This window comes from Siniperca chuatsi, linkage group LG14 (assembly GCF_020085105.1).
Source record: "Siniperca chuatsi isolate FFG_IHB_CAS linkage group LG14, ASM2008510v1, whole genome shotgun sequence".
Classification (NCBI taxonomy): domain Eukaryota; kingdom Metazoa; phylum Chordata; class Actinopteri; order Centrarchiformes; family Sinipercidae; genus Siniperca; species Siniperca chuatsi.
Genome location: NC_058055.1, coordinates 19,801,365 through 19,818,616, shown reverse-complemented (window position 1 = coordinate 19,818,616; position 17,252 = coordinate 19,801,365). Strand labels below are relative to the sequence as shown.

Here is a 17,252-nt window from a genome sequence, read left to right as displayed (position 1 = left end):
ATGTGACTGACCTTATTAAATTAGTCAGTCGTCATCTGTCACCTGCAGCAGTGTCACCTGCCACCTTACACGAGACAGACGCAAAGAACGATCCGGTGTACTGAGACAAATAGTTAAGCTGTTCATTGATGGAGATGGAAGGAAAAATGGTCAAACAGATACACAAGTACAGGAAATAATTAAAATTAATGACTAAAAAAAGTATATTTTATCTCTGTAGTTTGTAAATCTTACCTGTGATCTGCCAGCAGGACACTGGGAGAGTGCATGTGGTTTAGGTGAGGGCACTGACTACTTAGTTTATTTATTTTGCAATGTGATCGAAGTACACAAGAGAAAACAAATCTGCTGAGTAAAAAAAAAACAAAAAAAAAACTGCTCAGTGTTATGTAAAACATTACACACATTATGTGATATGGGAGAGTGGGCTTTAAGGTCAGGGGTCAAATGGGATAATTAACAGAGATTAACTTTCCATATCACTTTTCTGAAAGGATGGTAATAAATTGGGGATTCCTTATATTTCAAGGTCAAAATGTCAGTTTCCTACATAAAAAATGGCTTATAGTCCTTGTCCAGGACTACCGTGGCTTTCTATCTTACCATATGTTATGTTTCAAAGATGTTTTACGGCACTAAAGATAAGAAACATCCATCAGGAGCATGAAATCACTTGACCCAGTGACCCTCTGAACATGTTTTACTGCCGTCCGCTTGTTCCTGTTTCAACACAGGGTTTAATCAGTAACCACACTGTCATGCAGAGTAGAAACTCACTTAATTCCTTGTAAAGTACCAATCAAATGTGATCAAATGCGTAGTTAAATTTAAAGCTACTGCACATTTGATGACCATTCTGTATTTTATTACAGGAGGAGGTTACAGAGAGTAAACAACAAGTCTCAGACTAACAGAAGTTACACAGAGTTGAAGGGTGGCAGAAGGGGGCACCGGTGGTGAATATCAAACGGTGAAAGTGGGTAGATAAAAAAAGGTGGAGGAACGAGACAGAGGCCAACTCTTTCTCACCTCTTCCTCTTACTTTGCTTGCTTCCTCCAAATCTCCTCCTATTCTTTAACCATTTTTTGCTGCCTCCCTGTTGTAGTCTCCACACTTCACTTGGTTTTGTTTGGTTTTATTCTGTCATAAAACAACATGCAGATCACACACTTGTCGTACATGAACGTGCAGAAACACAAAATGTGTAATGCAGAAAATTAAAGCATGATACAGGGTAAAAAACACTCAACACTGTTTGTATGTTATGTTAGATAATGCATCAGCATTAATAATGTAATTTATTATAATATATCAGAATTAGTACTTTTACTTTTAAAACTAAAATTTAATTTAGCTTAGAACATCTGTACTTTTCCTTAAGTAGGATTTTAAATGCAAACACTACTTGTGATGGAGTATTTTTATATTGAGGTATTGGTACTTTTACTTAAGTAAAGGATCTGAATACTATTCCCACCACTGCTTATTACTTGCTAATGGTTACTTTTATAAGAATAATATTTTAACTCACAGCAACATCTCAGACAAAACTATTCTGCTCTTGATGAATTTACAAAGGATGGTGCATTGTGTCACTGAGATGCGACACTCACAAACAGTACACTTATTGGGCTGAAGGGGGTGCTAAACTTTAAAACAACTTGGCCAAACTGCACCAGCAGGCCCGTTTGAGTGAAACCTCCAGTGATGATCTAATTTGTGTCTGATTGGCCTCAGGGATGTCTGTGCCAATCAGGGCAACTTGACACGTTTACTCATGCCTGTACAATTTAATCACATGCTGAAAAACTTGTTGCACTAATTCATTTATAGCCCTTTTTCCACCTCCTTTGTTCACCTTGCCTTCTCCCTCTCCTCCATCAGATAACCCTACCCAAATCATCCCTCTTTTTTCCCACCCTTCCTTTTCTCCCTCCCTCTCTCTCCACCAGAGTCATAAACTAACAGAAACTTAACTTACTTTGTCACTTAGACAACTTATAAAAATAGTCAAAAGTTCAGGAAATGCTTATGGAATTTAAAATTATGGGACAGAAATGCTTTGATATTTGAGAGGACTGATTCTTCTTTTCTCATTTGATCACATTTTATCTTTTATACCAGAAATGCTTTATTTTAAGGCACCATAATTTCTAAATCATTTTGAAATAATTTCCACATTTTTTACCATAACTAGAACCAAATTGCAGTTTTTTCCAGGACGTCTTTGAAATTATTATGAAAGGGTTACAAACCCATAAAATATAGCGTTACCTTTATACAAATAGCTGTGTGTCATGGAGTGACTCATTCCAGGTGCTTTGGCAGGTGATTCTTAGGAGTGTTTGTTGTGGAAAATATGATGATTCAAAACTGCCCAAAGAAAAAGGAAAAAAAGTAGCTTTTCTACCCTGCTGTTTAGGCCCCCCCACTTCCCCACCCTCATACCCTGCATGAGGTTGCAGTGCAATTGCAGGTTAACTAATGAGGGCTTTGACTTGATCCAATGTCAGTGAGCTCTCAAGGCAGATGGTCCAGGGGGAGATTGAATGCTCAAGCTGCTTGCTTCTTCCCAAAGCCTCAAATTACTGTCTTATCCTTGCAGGTGGCCTAAATAATCAGAATTACCATCACTTTATGGACAGGGTGCAATAAATGTACAGGATAATTTGTCACTGTGGGTGTGAAAACACAGGATTAAGTTGTAAATAAAGTAGATTTAGGTTAAAATTTGGAAATGTGAGCTTTGTATAGTTTGTATATTTCTAGAGGATAGTTTATAGATCGTAATGTTCTACTGTTGATAGAAATAAAAACATAGATATTCAGGTTGCGCTATATTGGTGAAGACATATATTTTAAATAAATAAATAAAAATAACAGATGTGTTTCAGGGGTGCACGGTGGCAGAGCGGCTAAAGCTCCTGCCTCCCAATAAGGAGATCGTGGGTTCGTGGGATCAATTCCCGGACCAGACCAACATCACACGATCTCTCTGGGTGGAGTCTGCATGTCCTCCCCGTGTTACCGTGGGTTCTCTCCGGGTTCTCCGGCTTCCTCCCACCGTCCAAAGACGTGCATGTGTAGGACACAGATTTGTGTAAAAGAAGTATGTTATTGATTCTCTCCTATCCGATTAATCATCTTGTTACCCCTCAGATTTATCTTGCAATCAATTTGGGGGGACCCTACGTGCAGGTTGGGAACCACTACTAAAGTTAGTGCCTTTTAAAATATTTTATTTGTAAAAATAATAATACTAAATTAAAAACACAACAAAACACAACTAATCTGAGAACAAACCCTACACAGTTACATGTGTTTTGCCTCAGCCACTCCAGTGAATTTCTATAATTCACATCTTTTTCATCACACTGTTGTCATTCATCAACAGGGAGTTCATTGTTTTACAACTTTAAGTGCTAAAAAAAAACAACATTAGGGCGATTTTCCCCTACAAATCCAGATTTCTGCATTCATTTGGGAAATCCCACTGACCGATTGCCGGTGTAAACTCCGCTGGAAAAATCCCTGCGCTTCCCTCCCAGAGGCGCGCTCTCGAGACTCACATTACATGCACGCAGCCGAAACGAGCGCGCGAACACACTACGCGGGAAGCCCCTAGATGGACAGCGCCGGTAGCTGCTGCAACACTGGTGTGTGTGGGGTTTCCCAAATTCCCGTGAAGACCGCCAGCTCTGTGTGCACCCGTGCTGTTATAGCTATAACACGAGCTCCGGGATTTATTAAGTGCTGTAAAGCTGCAAAAAGTGAGAAAACCGATTCAAAATGCACCGATGTATATGTATAAGACGATATAATAACATCTTTGAATACAACTCCTGTCATTTTCATATACTCCCTTGCAGTTTTGTGCACGCATTGCTTTATTTCTTGGCGAATTATTGCCACAGATGAATGTAAAAAGCTCCGCAGCCTGTCTTATTGAGCCTACACAGCTGCTGCTTCCGCGTGTAGTTACTGCTCCTTCTCCCGCTGTGTCGTCATCTTTTCAGAGCAGTATACTGTATGGCCAGCAGTCAAGCAGTCCACGAGAAAGCCTGTACTACACTGCTTCTACTGGTGATTGAAATTACTACATCATTTCTTGTAAATGCCTGACTTCTCTGCTCGGTTGCTGTTTATACTAAAGGGCTGGTCCCATGCACATGTTTATCATGCCAGGCTGAGGGGTCAGCTTTGATACTGGAGGAAGAATGCGCGTGGGTGTGTTTGTAGGTGGTTTCAAATAGCAATAATGTTCTTTTATTATGATAGTTTATATGCATATTCTTATTTTAATATGGTACATTTTGCACAATCTCCAAACTACAGATTGATATTACAGATTCTATCACTACTACTAGAAATTTAAATTGTCATTATTAACATTGCTATAGTTATAACTATGTACTGTATTTGATGCAACATATAATAATAAAACCATGTCCTGTCATACTTCAGTATTTCATTCTTCTTTGAGTAAATATCACGCACAAATATTACAATAGGCTACCTGTCAATATTTAAACGTTTGCTAAGCAGGCCAATTGTCTGCAGAACTGTCCCGTGCTAAATATAAAAAAAAAACACAAAAGTGACAGACGAGTCAGCCCGTTCAAGCCTGAGGATCGGTGCAGTCTACGTGCAAGAAGCCACCATAATCAACATGTGTTGTTATTAACTTCCTCCTTGCATTCAACAGCGTGATTTCTCGGAAACAGATCTACTGCTGAAAAAGGGAAGCAGCGGCGCATGCGCTGAAACGCTGTAAAAAATATCAATCGTAACCGAACTTAATTTATATATTTGATCCTGTACTGTCTTTAAATCACACTTGGAATATTGACAGGGGGGATATGCAGAGATGAGATCAGTTGTTTACAGTGCACGTCACTTTGGTTGAAAGATGTTTATTTTACTGATAAAGAAATAATTATTTTAGTGTTTACTGCAGTGATCTGCTGTTTCTACCTCAATTCGCGATATGCACACGTCATTTAAAAAAAACAAACTTGAATATGCATGAACTTGCAATGGTGAAAACCTGTTAAGTGATAATTATATAGGAAAATGTTTCACCTGCTCTTTGAAAAACAGAATTCTTAGTCAACATTACTTTTTTTTTTTTGTGGGGGGCGGACATTCTTTATAGTGGTTATACCTCCTTGCCAGTTCCGGGGAAAACCCACACCACAGTATAAAATGCGTTACTGTTTAGTTAGTACCCACTGATCAGGACAGGTCTCCAAGTGGATAACACAAAGGCGAGGAGAAGCTTCTCTGGATCAAATTTAAAACAATCGGACTATTCTTGTACATTTTCCTCTTACGGATTATAGAACAAGCAAAGCCTGTAAGTGATTTGATATTAATTTATCACTTCTACTTGCGTGGAATGGCTCATATTTAAGCATTTTTACTGCCGGGAGCTGCTCTGTTTATCTTGAGAATGGATATCGTAAATCTTGAATAGATTTACAGGAAGATAAAATTGTTAGTAGCCTCTAACATCCCTAAATGACGAATGTTGTGATGCTTTTAATTTGTCAGATGGTAAAGTTTGTGTAATTTTTGCACACCTTGCGTCCAGTAGTAACCTTTGTTTACAGATTGATTCAACAGTGGATGAAATGACTTTTTTGAACCTATGTGTATCGTATGCATGCAGCAGTGCAGGATGAGGCGTGTGAGCTCCCCGCGCGCAGAGGGATCTTTAGGCGCAAGTCTACAAAGTCTCCTGCTTGGATAAAATCAAGTTGCAGAGACTTAAAAAACAAAAACTTTTGCACAGCAAAATGAGTCCACGTGCATTTGAACTCTTTTTTTAAATGCGAAAGCCATAAAAATCAGGAAATGATTTTTGGTCTATCGTAACCTTCATAAGTAACGCAGGCTCCTACGCGTAAACGCCCCCCTCTGTGTTCGGCTGCTTGCCCTGGCCGTGACCTCCTCTCACTACTGCGCGCGCGGCCAGCAGGCAGCAGTAAATCTAACCTGAGTCAGATGCAAGAGTTCATTCGCTCTCACTACTGTATATCACGCACATCATTCTTTATTAATCTTAAGACTTTGTACTTCTTTCCTCTGTTCCTGCATATTTTAGGAAAACATGCCCGTGTCAAGGATGAGGATGAGGCCATGGCTGGAGCAGATGATCGAGTCAAACTCCATTTCGGGTCTGACTTGGGTGGACAAGGTGAGAGGCTCATTTCTTCCTGCAGCAAATTGGATTAGTTCATGTAAATGGCATTTACTGAAAGCGCGTTGTCAGTATATTCAAATGAGTACAGAAATACAGAAATACATTTTTTAAAATGTATTTGTTGTTGGATCGGTGCATCTCCTGGCCAGATTGAGCTTGAGAGGGAAGTGATGTCTACAAGGCTGCACGTGTCTTTTTTGATGTGTAGTTGTTACCTAGCTGACCATACAACATTTGCATGCTACTCTTGCAGAGTAGCTTGTTTGAAGCACTAGTTGGGATGGCTTTTGGTGTTAGTTAAACGGCCAGGAAAACATTTGGCAACTATGGTAGCCTTTTAAACCAAACGCCCCCTGGCACTCCAAACTGGTGAACACCAGGGTTGTAACACATTGTGGTCTCTATCTCACAGATGTCGCAGCTTATCCTATCACTACTCTGAGAGTGGGAAATGGGCCAGACATGTCAAAAAGAAATAAAGAATCTCTTCCTAACATGACATACTGTGGTTTAAACAAAAAGAAATTAACAAAAGCGTGTGTGTGTGTGTTTTTTCTACTGTACTATGCAAATAATATTTTTTGCATAATTTAAAGTCATGCAAAAGAAAACTGTTCACAGTAGCCTATAAGTTAGATGCTCAGTTTGAATGGCAGCCTCCTGTAATGTTTGAAAATATGTGCTCATATTTGAATTTATTCTATGTTGAATGTGCAAACCCTCATTCCAACTCAGTATCTCCTTTTGTATTTTCCAGGATAAGACGATGTTCTCAATTCCCTGGAAGCATGCAGCTCGACACGGCTGGGAGCTGGACAAGGACGCCTGTCTGTTCAAAAAATGGGCCATCCACACAGGTGAGCAAGCAAAGATACACACGCAAACTCTGCAAAAAATAAGGCAGAAAACTGTTAATTTTTTTGCATGAAAAGGGAGTAAAACTAAACAAAATGCATTCTGCAGGAAAGTATGTGGAAGGTCAGATCTGTGACCCAAAGACATGGAAAGCCAACTTCCGCTGTGCAATGAACTCACTGCCTGACATCGAGGAGGTGAAAGACAAGAGCGTCAACAAAGGCCACCAAGCCATGCGCGTCTTCAGGATGTTGCCTGCCACCCTAAAATCTAGAGGTGAGGAAACTGACAGGAAACGAGCAAACATATTGTTTAATATGAATTAACAGTGGTGTGCAGCGTCATCTGACTGCTGATCTTTTTTCTTTTTCTATTTTACTCAGTTTGTTCTACAATCACACTATGAGCTGTTTAAGATGTCATGTGATCAAAATGTCTTTCTTTTATCTGACAGATAAACGAAGCAAAGCAAAGGAAACAAAGCCGAGGAAGAAGGTAAATAGATATTTTATGACCATTTTACTTTCATGGTGACTTCAGTGCTATTTGCCTCTGTTGTGTATGTTTTGACACTTGTTACATAGTCAGAGGCCTACTCAAATTATGCCACACTCACAGTGACCCAGATAATGTAATGGCATTATAAAATAATGTTATTTTAATGGCATTGGTGCAGTAGCTAGACAACTGCATATGACTATCTCACAAAATGTGACTTTCTATCTGCCTCTGCAGAGCTCAATGATCAAGATGGAGGAAGACATGGACTACAGTGATACTCAGTCTCCCATGGATGGGTCAATGCCGGAAGACACTTTGTCCACTCAGGAGAACACAGTGGACAGCACAGTGCACACAGAGCACCAAGGTGAGGAAGAAAACATGTATAGTTGAAGAATAAACGTGATAACACTGTCATTTCCTGTGGCATTCAGTCAAAACTGTCAAGTGTATTTAATGCTATTGTTTGCCGTCTTTGCAGATTTCCCATTTGTGGCTCCATCTGATGTCCCTGACTGGTCTTTGTCAGTTGAGATCGGGGCTGAGAGCTTGCTTAATAACATCTGCCACAGATTTGAAGTTTCACCTGAACACAGCCCCGGTAAGACAACAACACGTATTGCATACTTGCTAATAAATGCTTTAGAATTAACCTAAGTGAAATTAAGTACATTCAAACAGATCAATATCACTGTGTCATACTCATGTACTTATCCCTTCCTTATCTCTCCCTCTATTTTTAATGTGATCTTCCAGATCACGACTATACCGACGACATTATCCAGGTAAGCATGGCCTTCGGCTCCTACTCATACCAGCATGCATTTTTCATTGACAGGAATACCCATGTTTGTCTTATTCTGCCTGTTTGGCTTGTATAACAATACCCAAAACAATAAAATTGATTGTTAAAGACTCTTTGGTGTGGGAAAATTCCAGTTGTGCAAAATATTATAGCCATACTCAGTCCAGTGTTGCTCTTTCAGATTTGCCAGCAACTGGAGAAAGACTCACACTGGATGTCAAGCAGTTTAGACGGCAGGGGGTTCCTGAGCAATGAAGCATGCACCAGTCCAGGGAGCCAGTGGAGTGAATCTTCCTCAGGTAAATGTTGCTAATTGATGGTTCAGATGGACAACTGTCTCTAAATTCATGTGCAACGTACTGTCTTAAGATTGTGACATCAACTTCATATGGCATCTAAATGATGGCCGTCCATCTGTTGCCTGAACATGCACTCCATGTTGGCAATTTAGTGTAAAGTCTGTAAATGTGTGTTTCTACAAGGCTTTGTTCAGATAAACACAGACTTGTTAGACAATGCCATTCACTCAGCCTACAAAATTAAGTACATGTTGTTAGGTATTGGAAAAGGGATTTGGTGAGGACATGTAGCCATAGCTGAAATTAGCATGTAAAGCAGTATGAATCTATTTCATTAATATTATTAAACACTTCTGTCTAAGCATGTGATAAGTGTACTGGTGTGAGTTAGAAGGATATTGCCTTTATAATTTAGTAAAGTCAAGCAAAGCAAATCTAACTATTAAAGGGGTACTCCGTCGATATAGCATTTCACTTTCACAGAGTTGGGCGACTCACAAGAGACAGATTAACAAAACAAAGGGTCAAAATTGATGCAGCAGAGGCTTAGATATCCTGACTTTTAGTCCCTTTTAAGGGTCAATCTGCAAAAACACTGGATCCTACATTTCCCATAATACAACTTAAATGTTTTGTTAGACTAACCCTAATATATGTTCTTTTTCACCATCCTGACCTTGGATTTCCTCTGTTTTATAGTCGACGAACTAGATGACTTGCCACATTACACAACTTTGGGCTCAGACCTCACAATTCCCACAGACGACCTCTGGAACAGCTTTTGTCAACAGATGCCCCCCATGCTCTGAGGGCTTCAGGACAGGAAAGGACAGTGCTTTGACACTTTGGACTTTTATAGAACTCTTCCTGCCCACCATATTTCCCATCTGAGCCCTCTTCTCTCAGTTGAATCACCCATCATCATCTTTCCAGTCCATGATGGATGGTGTCCACACTTTAAGCTAAAACAACCCCCCCCCCGGGACATGTGTTTAACACTGTGCAGTTCAGAGAGCTTTCTTTACCTCCCTCAACCTTTCTGTGAAGTTATGAAGAGAAGTTGTGAAATGCACTGCTGTGTTAGAAGAACTCACATGCTGTTCATTTCCTATGTTTTTGGCTGGTTCAAGGCATTTTGGTGCTCAGTTTTTTGTGACGAGTTGTACTAGCACATAAATCTGCAGGGCATGTACATGAACATACTCAGCCATGAATACATACGAGGTAGCAAATACTTACTGCAAAATGCAAATAGGATCATATTCAGTATGCTGAATACTGACATATATAACATTTGACAGGTAGTTAATGCATAGTGTCAAATAATTATCACATAAAATCTATTTTTCCGTTATGTGCAAAAGTGAATTTTAGTTTAGGGGCTAAGAATACATTTTTACAAACCTCTCAACTTCTGGTGAAAGCTCTACGTCAAAATCCTTTTTTTTTTTGCTTAAGGCAGTTGTAAATGATTTCTGTATATAGCTGTGTTGGTTTGTGTGTTTTTATAAAATAAAATAACTAAATGTGAATGAATATGACTCTTTATTATTAACACTAAGGGCTTTTCTTAAATTATGTGTACAGAGATGGATGACTTGTTCTCTGCTGTAATGAAATCAATTACTTTGACCAGATGTTTAAGCGTCATATTGGCATGGATAACCGCTGCTTAAGTGAGTAAGGCACTGAACCTCAGCATTGTAGCACTGATATGTCAACTGACCCCTGCTCTGACCAACAAATTTCCCTATAGTAGCAAATTAAGGGTCTCATTGGAAAAAGTCAAATTAGCTTGGTCCAAGTCACCACGATACACTGTACATGATTATTTTAATAATCATTAAATTACAAATTCTTAAACCATCATCACACAACATCTCTTAAATATTTAATTAAAAAAAATAGCATAGATGTTAAACTAGATTTAACATTTTGGCTAAATTAAAACAAACCATTGCTACTAATTACAACAAAATACGGTCAAAACAGAACAGAAAAACAGTTTATTCTCCACAAAAGAGAGTGATGAGTGATCAAAATAAACATCTTATGATAGATTCTTAGATTTTCTATGTTTTTCAGAGACATGGCTTAATAAAAACTCCCCATCTTTTGCTTTACCTATTCCTGGCTATTATGCCTTCAAGAAAGATAGAGCAGAGGGTAGAGGTGGGCGGTTGTTTCATACTAAAGGTCACATATCGAGATCCAATGCTCTGATGAGAATGACCTAGAATGTGTTTGTCTAAACATCACACCGTCTCCACAAATGTCTTTACCTTCACTGGAGTGTACAGACCACCCTCTGCAAAATATGTTGCAGAGAGACAAGATAGGATAAGGATCCCATCATCCCATAATATTTACATATTTTGTACCAAGTGCTTAACATGTTTTTTTTTTACCACAAAATTGTCTTGTATCAAAGTATGCAAGCTGGTTCTCTCTATAAATGGTAAATCAGATGGTAATAGTGATTCACACCCTATTACTTCTAAATCTGTGAATATTGATGTAACATATGTCTAATTTGAGAAGCCCAGTGATAGACCCTAAAGTTAGGTACATGGAGACCTCCTTTACATATGGGAAGCTGCAGTTTTACTAATTTTAATATTGGTCATTTACTATCCCATATGAATTAACATAAATATTTATGCAGATTTCCAAAGTATTTTATTGGAATATCTGTTGGCAACGTTTGGATAGGATACAATATCCTCTGTAATACATTCATTTTGATTAATGTAATCCTTACAATTATAGAAAGACAAAACACAGACCATCTCTGTAAATCATTTTTGATTTTTGCTATAACTGGCACTATAATATATTTTGTGACTTGCTTCAACTCATATGGAATAAAAAATACCAAGGTATTTGAAACCATCTCTGTTGATTTGAAATGGAATGTTTTGATTACCCTCTTGTAGTCCCATTGGTAGGGCCACTGACTTCCCAAACTTAATCTTATAACCTGAAAAACAACTACATTTGTTAATAACCTCAATAAGTTCTAGCAAAGAAGTGCTTGGGTTGGTTAGGAACAACAAGACATCATCTGTGTACAAGACAATTGTATGCATACTGATAGCTTCGTCCAGGGGTTCCATAACAAGAGCAAACAACAGTGGTGATAGGGGGCACCCTTATCTTTTACTTCTGTTTATAGAGAAAGCAGATGAAAGTGTACCATTCACTAAAATAGCTAGAATAGATTTTGGGTCTGTATAAAGTAACTTAACCAGATGAATACATTTTCAGGAAAAGAAAATCTGTGTAGGACATTGAAAAGATACATCCATTCAATTCTATCGCAAGCTTTCTCCGCGTTCATGTCATAGTTTGAGGTTCTGTCCTGGTTCCTGTTGTATTTTGTAGTGTTCTCCTCTGATGTGTCTTGTAGATTTACTTCCTGTCTTTGTTTGCTTTCCCTCCAGTTTAGAGTGTAGGCCCCACCTTGATTGTTTGCACCTGTGTCTCATCTCCCTTACCTCAGTGTATTTAGTCCGGGGTTTTTCCTTTGTTGGGTTGTTGCCCTTGTCATGTGCATTTTGGTTGTGCTTTGGTCCTGTGTCATGCATCCTGGCTTTTGGTTACCTGTAAGTCTTGTTGGACTGACTTTGTTTCCTTGGACCTTGCCTGTACTGTGGCTTTTGTATTTTTGCCTGCTCCCTGTCCCTGTTTTTGACTGCTGCCTGCCTTAGGCTCGTGGTCATTCCCTGCCGTAGGTCACAGCCTCCATGTTCTCTCCTTTGTCTGCAAAGCTGCCTCACTGTTCTGCCTGCCCCGCTGCACAAGCCACGCCAGAAGCTACATTCCCCGTTTCCATCCCCAGAGCCTTGCCGCTCTGGAAGAGATCGGATCCCCCAGTGTTTGTTTGCAGTATATAATAAACGGTTGCTACCCCATCCAAATACCACTTCCTTGTAATCTGCATTTGGGTTCTTAAATCGTGCACATAACAGAATGACCCGAGCAAGACATGGACCCAGCAGAAGTCGACTCTCTTGTGGAAGAGTTGAAGGAGGTGTTCTCCACTTTGGATAGATTTCGCCAATCCATTACAGACTCGGTAGACATCAAACGCAGACTTTTTGTAGAAAATGGAGAAGACAATTTTATCCAGGCTTTTGACTCTTCGGATTATTGTAGAGAACCTTGCGGCAATCTCTAGCCTGAGGCAAAGTTTGCATCCCTACCTGGACTCCCGGCCCGCCAGCAACCAGCCTGACTCCTGGCCTGCTAGTTTCCTGCAAATATCCCTGCATGCTTACCTCCTGCGTGCTAGTCTCCAGTCAACATCTCAGCCTGCTAGCCAGGTGGTACTTCAGTCCATTGCTGTCTTGGCGCCTTCTGGGAGACACCCCAGGAGGAAGCGTGGCTCCCACCGATGCTCACCTGCACTGCTGCCCAGCTGCTCGCCAGCACCTCTGCCCCCTGAACTCGCTGCTGGATCGTAGCAGCCCCCTGGACTCCCTGCTGGAACGTAACCACCTTCTTCCCTTTGGATTGCAGCAGCAGCCATCTCTAGTCGCTGCTGGATCGCAGCCGCCTCCTGTCCTGGTTGGATCGCAGCACACCACTGAACTCTGCTGGGTTACAGCAGCAGCACCCTCCTTCTCTGCCAGAGCGGCAGGCTCCGGGTTCCCTGGCATCACTGGTTCTGCCAGCTCCTCTACCAGTCTCCCTGTTGCTGGCTTCCTGTCCTGCTGTCCTGTCGCCAGACCCCGGTCTGGTACGCCGGCCTCCAGAGGGGTCCCGCCTTCACCGCCGGCATTCCGCCAGTCGTCCAGATGGTTTTGGTCTTCGACGCAGACTTCATGAGTTGCTCTCCGCACATGTCCAGCCCCTGGGCCGTTCGGTCAAGGTCTACCACTTGGCCCGAATCTGTGTTTTGATTTGATATAGGCCTAGATGAGGCTGGATCTCCTGGATCTTTTTTTTTTGTTTGGAATGACTGTTATTGTAGTTAACTTTAAAGTATTAGGAAGACTTTTAACCAAAAGGGAGTGTTTAAACAAAATCATTAGGGGAGTGGTGTGCAAAAGTGTTTGCCCTTACTGAGTTCTTATTTTTTTGCACGTTTTTCACACTTAAATGTTTCACATTATCAAACTAATTTAGATATTAGTCAAAGATAACACAAGTAAACACAAAATGCAGTTTTTAAATGAAGATTGTTATTATTAAGGGAAAACAAAATCCAAACCTACATGGCCCTGTGTGAAATAGTGATTGCCCCCTAAACCTAATAACTGGTTGGGCCATCCTTTGCAACAACAACTGCAATCAAGCCTAGTCAAAGTCCTGACCTGAATCCTATTGAGATGCTATGGCATGACCTTAAAAAGGCAGTTCATGCTCAAAAACCCTCCAATGTGGCTGAATTACAACAATTCTGCAAAGATGAGTGGGCCAAAAATCCTCCACAGCGCTGTAAAATACTCATTGCAAGTTATCGCAAACGCTTGATTGCAGTTGTTGCTGCTAAGGGTGGCCCAACCAGTTATTAGGTTTAGGGGGCAATCACTTTTATAAATCTCTACTGGCAGGCCATCTGGACCACTTGACAATGAGTCAATGGCATCCACACAGCAGTAGTCATTTTCCATTTCCAAATTATCACTTTCCAAAAACTGATTCATATTCCTCACAGTATGAGAAGAATATTTATAAAGATTTTTTTTTATAAAGATCACTTAAGACAGAACAAATATCATTTGACATACAACAATAGTTTTCTGGTTTGCTTTTTATCTTGGTGATTGATATGTTTTAAATGATTATTAATTAGTGCTGCCAGATACCACCCTGATCTGTTTCCTTGTTCATATATTTTATGTTTTTGCAAAAACAAAGCTTTTTCAGCTTTCTGGGATATGAGACATGTTGGTACCAAATACAGTATAGAATAGAACAGGTAGGTTTTTGTCAGTCAGCACTGCCATACCCCTACTCTTACTATTGTAGAAGGCCGAATAGATTTGGCCAACCCAGTCTCTTTTGAATTTAATGTGTTCTGACTTATTAAGATGAGTTTCTTGAAGTAATGGAATAGGAACTTAATAGGAACAAAATCTTTTCCCTCTTAATGAGTTAATAGGATCCATTTTTGTATAATAATACAAAAAAGCAGCTGGAGCCTAAACACAATGGCTCCCTGATTAAAGGGGCTGTAGATACCGCAACTCTAGTCAATTCCTACTTTGTGAACTCTGTTAAGATAATACACATCAATTAAACTGGACCTCTAGATCCATCACCCATAGATATCTCTCAACCTGTCTTCTCCCTGATGGCGGTTTCTGAATCTAAAGTTAATAACAGTCCGGACTCTCGTAAAAACTCTAAATCAAAAGAAACGTTTGGACTGGACTTCCTCTTTCTAAAAAGGTATACAGATTAATTTACTGAACCGATAACAAAAGATAATGAATGCCTCTATTAAAGTTAAGTTTAAGTTGTGCCAGTTCATAAATCAGGAGTGATTTGACTGATGTAAGCAATTACAGGCCTATTAGCATCTTAGCTGTTGTCTCCAAAAACGCAGAGAAACGTGTCTTTTTACAAAGACACACTCTGAATCTGACTGTGATCCCAAAGTCTGTGTGTGTCTGGACAGATCATCCAAGTAGTCTCTCATGTCAAATATCTCAGTATTATCCTCGACTCCACCTTATCCTTCAAGAAATAAGTTGTTACGCCCCCCCCTTAGGCGGCTCTATGAGGTGAACAACACTCCACCACTAACCTAAATCAACCACAGAAAAAAACACCTTTTTGAACAACCAAATGCATTGTATTCATTAAACATATAGTTATACAAACAACCAAGACACTAAATCAAGTCAAAACACAACAGCAACACAAAATGCAGCAAGACCAGTAGTCGCCACGCCAACAGCCTCTCTTTTGATGCTAGCACATAAGCTTTTAAGCACTTCATTCCCAGGCCAGGTGCACCTCATTGAGCAATCAGATGTAGTACACCTGGGTAGAACTAAAGAGGACAGAAGAGGAAAAAGGACAACAGGGAAACACATCAAAAATTATTAAGTACAACCTGGCTAATTTTAAGTATATAAGAAATTGCCTAACAACTACAGCAACAAAATTATATACGAATGCAATGATGATCATCCCTTCACTTAACATACTATATGACAAGCTGGTCTCAAGAGAAAGGTACACTTAAGCCCATTTTCTTTGTGTACATGTACTCTCTTTGTTACTTGCATGGCTACATGGACCAAATAGTAGATGTTGTTGTTATATTATTTGTTTTGCTGTTTCCTGTTGCTCTGTCTTGAGAATGCTTATTTTGATGCCGTCTTTATGGCGTCTTGTTGTCTTCTGTACATTTTAACCATCACCTCACTGGTTTCAAAACATCTTGCCAAAGGACTGCACTTAAAAATTAGCCAGCTGGCTAACACTAGCACATTTGCAGAAATGTTGATAATGTGTGTTGTCCTCATGAATAAATAAATTAAATTAAATTAAATTAAATGACAGTTGTTCTACACCTGGCCTGATACTGTAAAAAAATAATGTTATAGATAGATATATATAGTAAGTATTTGCATGAATTATTTTTCCTTCCTAGTCTGGGGTTCCCCTATAATCCTCACAGATTTTGAGGAAATAGTGTAATTGTGGAACATACTTTAGCCATGCATATTGACATTACTCACAATCAGCATAATTGACAATAAAAAGCATTTACAAAGGAAAAGGGTATGAGGAAATAAAGCGTGGATTTTAATTGATCTGATAAAGATGTCTGCATATTTTTGGGCAGTTGCCATTTTCCTTCACAATAAACCTGGCAGAACACACAGAATAGCGATGATGTTCTTTTCATTCATCAGGAGAATCTTTTCAGGTTTGTCCAGGTGTTTAATGATGACTGTAAGCCACATAAGTATACTTGTTAATCCACTTGAAAGATGAAAATGCGATAGTAAGCAGGTGATGATAGCTGTGAATGTGAAAATAATGTGAATAAAATGCTATGGTTTTCATAGTCACCAGATCCCAACCCAGTTTCACACCTATGGAAGATTTTGGACCAGCGTGTAAGACAGTGCTCTCCACCACCATCTATTTCTTCAGATATATTTAGTGATGTCTGTGACTGTCTCTGATGTTACATGTCCTTTTGTTATGTCTGGCTATGTTTGTTTTTCTTTTTATCTGCTGTACTCAGGTCTCTCTTGCAAAAGAGATCTTGATCTCAATGAGATTACCTGATTAAATATAGGTTGTATATATAAATGAGGGCATATCTTGTGGAGGAATGGTGTTTATCCCTCCAATACAGTTCCACAGACTTGGCAAGAAGCACTGAAGCTGTTTTGGATGCTTGTTTCATGTTGGTTTTTCCTTTAATTTGTCACCCATTTGTGTGTATGTGCTCTGTCCTTCTTTTACTTATTTATTCTGCTGCACTCAGGTCTCTATTGAGAAAGAGATCTTGTACAGGAAAATACATCAATAAAAAATTCCATCAATTGGAAGGTTGGCAGGTCGATCCAGGCTTCGCCCAGCCCACATGTCGGAGTGTCCTTGTGCAAGAAC

General features: G+C 39.7%; 2 protein-coding genes across 5 annotated transcripts in view; one reads left to right on the top strand and one right to left on the bottom strand.

The window, feature by feature from the left end:
- acsl6 (acyl-CoA synthetase long chain family member 6) overlaps nucleotides 1-315 on the bottom strand; it is a 41,067-nt gene extending 40,752 nt beyond the window's left edge. Inside the window, exons 1-2 of one of the 2 annotated variants that reach the window (XM_044221798.1) lie at nucleotides 235-253; nucleotides 12-118 (exon numbers count right to left, since the gene is read on the bottom strand). The gene's annotated coding sequence lies outside the window, so the exon portion shown is untranslated. Of the gene's footprint in view, nucleotides 1-11; nucleotides 119-234 lie in introns of both variants that reach the window. The other variant, XM_044221797.1, reaches the window with a different exon arrangement.
- A 4,889-nt stretch (nucleotides 316-5,204) lies between these two features.
- Nucleotides 5,205-10,198, top strand: irf1b (interferon regulatory factor 1b). 3 transcript variants are annotated; one of them, XM_044221799.1, is made up of 10 exons: nucleotides 5,205-5,357; nucleotides 6,108-6,200; nucleotides 6,964-7,063; nucleotides 7,170-7,337; nucleotides 7,516-7,556; nucleotides 7,797-7,929; nucleotides 8,044-8,163; nucleotides 8,319-8,347; nucleotides 8,549-8,666; nucleotides 9,366-10,198. In XM_044221799.1, the coding sequence occupies exons 2-10, from the start codon at nucleotides 6,114-6,116 to the stop codon at nucleotides 9,473-9,475; spliced, it is 906 nt and encodes a 301-aa protein (XP_044077734.1). In that variant the 5' UTR covers nucleotides 5,205-5,357; nucleotides 6,108-6,113; the 3' UTR covers nucleotides 9,476-10,198. The 3 variants fall into 3 exon arrangements, with proteins under 3 accessions (XP_044077734.1, XP_044077736.1, XP_044077735.1); XM_044221800.1 differs by having other exon boundaries at nucleotides 5,237-5,497; XM_044221801.1 differs by lacking the exon at nucleotides 8,549-8,666.
- Nucleotides 10,199-17,252: the final 7,054 nt, after the last annotated feature.

Excerpts from the sequence above, each read along its gene's own strand:
- irf1b (XM_044221799.1), top strand. The coding sequence starts at position 6,114 with ATGCCCGTGTCAAGGATGAGGATGAGGCCATGGCTGGAGCAGATGATC. Across the intron at positions 7,064-7,169 it reads AAAATGGGCCATCCACACAG|GAAAGTATGTGGAAGGTCAG; the intron begins GTGAGCAAGCAA and ends TGCATTCTGCAG. Across the intron at positions 8,348-8,548 it reads ATACCGACGACATTATCCAG|ATTTGCCAGCAACTGGAGAA; the intron begins GTAAGCATGGCC and ends TTGCTCTTTCAG.